This window comes from Sitodiplosis mosellana, unplaced genomic scaffold (genome assembly GCF_009176505.1).
Source record: "Sitodiplosis mosellana isolate CC-2019 unplaced genomic scaffold, AAFC_SMos_1.0 Smas_scaffold_6304, whole genome shotgun sequence".
NCBI lineage: Eukaryota > Metazoa > Arthropoda > Insecta > Diptera > Cecidomyiidae > Sitodiplosis > Sitodiplosis mosellana.
In genome coordinates, this window is record NW_022601545.1 from 330 (window position 1) to 2,627 (window position 2,298).

Here is a 2,298-nt window from a genome sequence, read left to right on the forward strand (position 1 = left end):
TCTCTCACCACAATTTTTGTTTATGATGTGTGGTTTTATTTTATATATGTCGTAATCGTCGATACTTGTTACGTTTAGATTTTCTGTTCCAATCAGCTTCAACGTTTCATTGATGTTAAGTACACGAACCACTGTGTACGGTTCATAAGCAATTGTCGTAGCCGTGAAGACATCATCATGTATTTCTTGTGGTTCAATAATACATGGAAATTGTGTACTTTTTATATGGAAAGTGCGATAAGTTTCGCACCTCGGTGGAATCGCTGCTATTCCACCAAGTACTTCAGTTCTAATTGGTATCGTTACCTCCCGCATATTCGGTGGTCGTATTGTGATCGTCATAGTTTCATAATCAATCGAACACTTGTTTTGCTTAATGAAGTCTTTTCCCAGGATTCCATGAGATGGTATCGGGAATTCATCAGGGACGACATGAAACTTGTTTGTTATTTGTAATTCGCTAATTTCTATATTCATATTTAGCGAACCGATTGACTCTGTCATATTTTCAGTAATACCCTTCAGTGATACCAAGTCGGATTTATTTAAAAGTTCGTTGGAATTTTGTATAGCATTGATTTTTATTATTGAAACATCTGCCTGTGTGTCGACCAAAAATATGATATTATTTTTTGATAATGAACATTTCACAGTTATGTAGTCAGATAGATTGGAATTTATTTGGAAAATGTGTTTTTCTTGAACGAAGTTTCTCGAATCGACTTTTGATTTCAATTCAATAGTTCGAATCTGACATTGCTGTCGTTCGATGGAGCTGGGAGGGGCCCGATGAGTTTTCCGAGCCCACGATACGTAAAACCTGTTCTTGGCGGTTTCCATTTTGGTTACCATTATTGTTACGATATGAACGATGGCCACGATAGCCACGTCCACTGTTGTTGCTACCGCGATTTTGGCCATAGTTTCGGTTTTGGTTGGAATTATTTTGATTTCGCTGAAAATTATTGCGATAATTACCGCGACCCCCGCGACCAGGTCTACGATTTTGGTAACCACTCCCACCGTTGTTATTTTTATTTGCCCAACTATCCTGACGCACTGTGTCCTGTTGGACAACAAACTTCGAAACTACTTCGCTTGGCGTTTCGAATGACGTTGCTGCCAAGACTGCTTTGACTGTGTCAGAACGAGTTGACTTATAGCACAATTCGACTGTTTTGCGGACAGTCATTTCTTGTGCTTTGGCTTTCGTATGACCCTCGAAAATGAGGCTGCGTCTAAATTCTTCTGCTAGTTTCTCCGCCTGTTCTGCGAATCTACCTGTTCCTCGTTTATCGACACGTAATGCGGTTATTTTTCCCTCAATAACGCGCGATGATTCGAATTTAATTTCTTTTTTCAATGCATCGATAATTTCTTTAACACTTTGTGGGTTTTCAGGTAAAGCCTCTCTTGCCTTACCGACCAAATGTGTGCTCACGAATTTGATAAAATTTGGAATATTGTTGTCTTTTACCATGGGTTTCAAGAGTTCAATTTGATCAATGAAAGCTGCAAGGTTTGATGGATCACCATCGAATTTAGTGTCCACTGTCCACTACCTTGGTTGCTAATCTGAAAAAATCTTCGGCTGATTGTGTCATTTTCGTGTTTACGTTTGTGTTTGTTTCTTCTTCGATTTCTTTTTCAAATTTATCGAACTCTTCCTCAGAAATTGTTTTATTTGTACTCAGAACCCTGTCAATTGTTTTACGTTCATATGCAGTTATCGCCGGTTCTTCGATGAATTCAGTTTATTTTTCTATTTTTGCTTGCGAATTCAGAATTGTTAAACATTCCCCGAGTTCCGAATAACAATGCAATTGTTTTCTGGTCGTGAAATCTATATCGGCTTCTGCTCCTTGTTCATATAGCGAGATTGCTCTTAACAAGTCATTCCATGTTCTGATAATTAAGTATTCTCTTATTTTAATTTTAATGGGTCGCTTCGATGCATTCTTCCGTTTAATTTGTTTTCTTATTGCATCAAATTTATTTACGATCGCGATTATTTCATCATACTTATCCCTCATCTTTGTCCCATTCTGCTAGAAACAATAACTCAAGGCACTAGACAGTATGAATGATTCCGAAAATAATTAATAAAATACGAGAAGCTTGCCATATGAATTCAAAAAAAATAGAAAAGGACAATTTTGCTACATTTAATAAGGATTTTTGAAAAACAAAATCATTAAAAGTTCACAATCTTATTTATTTATCCATTTTGATTCTATGTTCTTGATTTCGTTTCTTAATGTAGGAATAAAATTTTGTTGCTTAATGTACTTGAGAAAA

At 36.5% G+C, this 2,298-nt stretch overlaps 1 protein-coding gene across 1 annotated transcript; it reads right to left on the minus strand.

Annotated features, from left to right (window-relative positions):
* Window positions 1-736: 736 nt before the first annotated feature.
* LOC129579633 (putative uncharacterized protein DDB_G0286901) lies at window positions 737-1,480 on the minus strand. Its single transcript, XM_055469802.1, has one exon. The coding sequence runs from the start codon at window positions 1,478-1,480 to the stop codon at window positions 737-739; it is 744 nt and encodes a 247-aa protein (XP_055325777.1).
* Window positions 1,481-2,298: the final 818 nt, after the last annotated feature.

Coding starts and splice junctions, on each gene's coding strand:
- LOC129579633 (XM_055469802.1), bottom strand. CDS start 1,480: ATGGTAAAAGACAACAATATTCCAAATTTTATCAAATTCGTGAGCACA.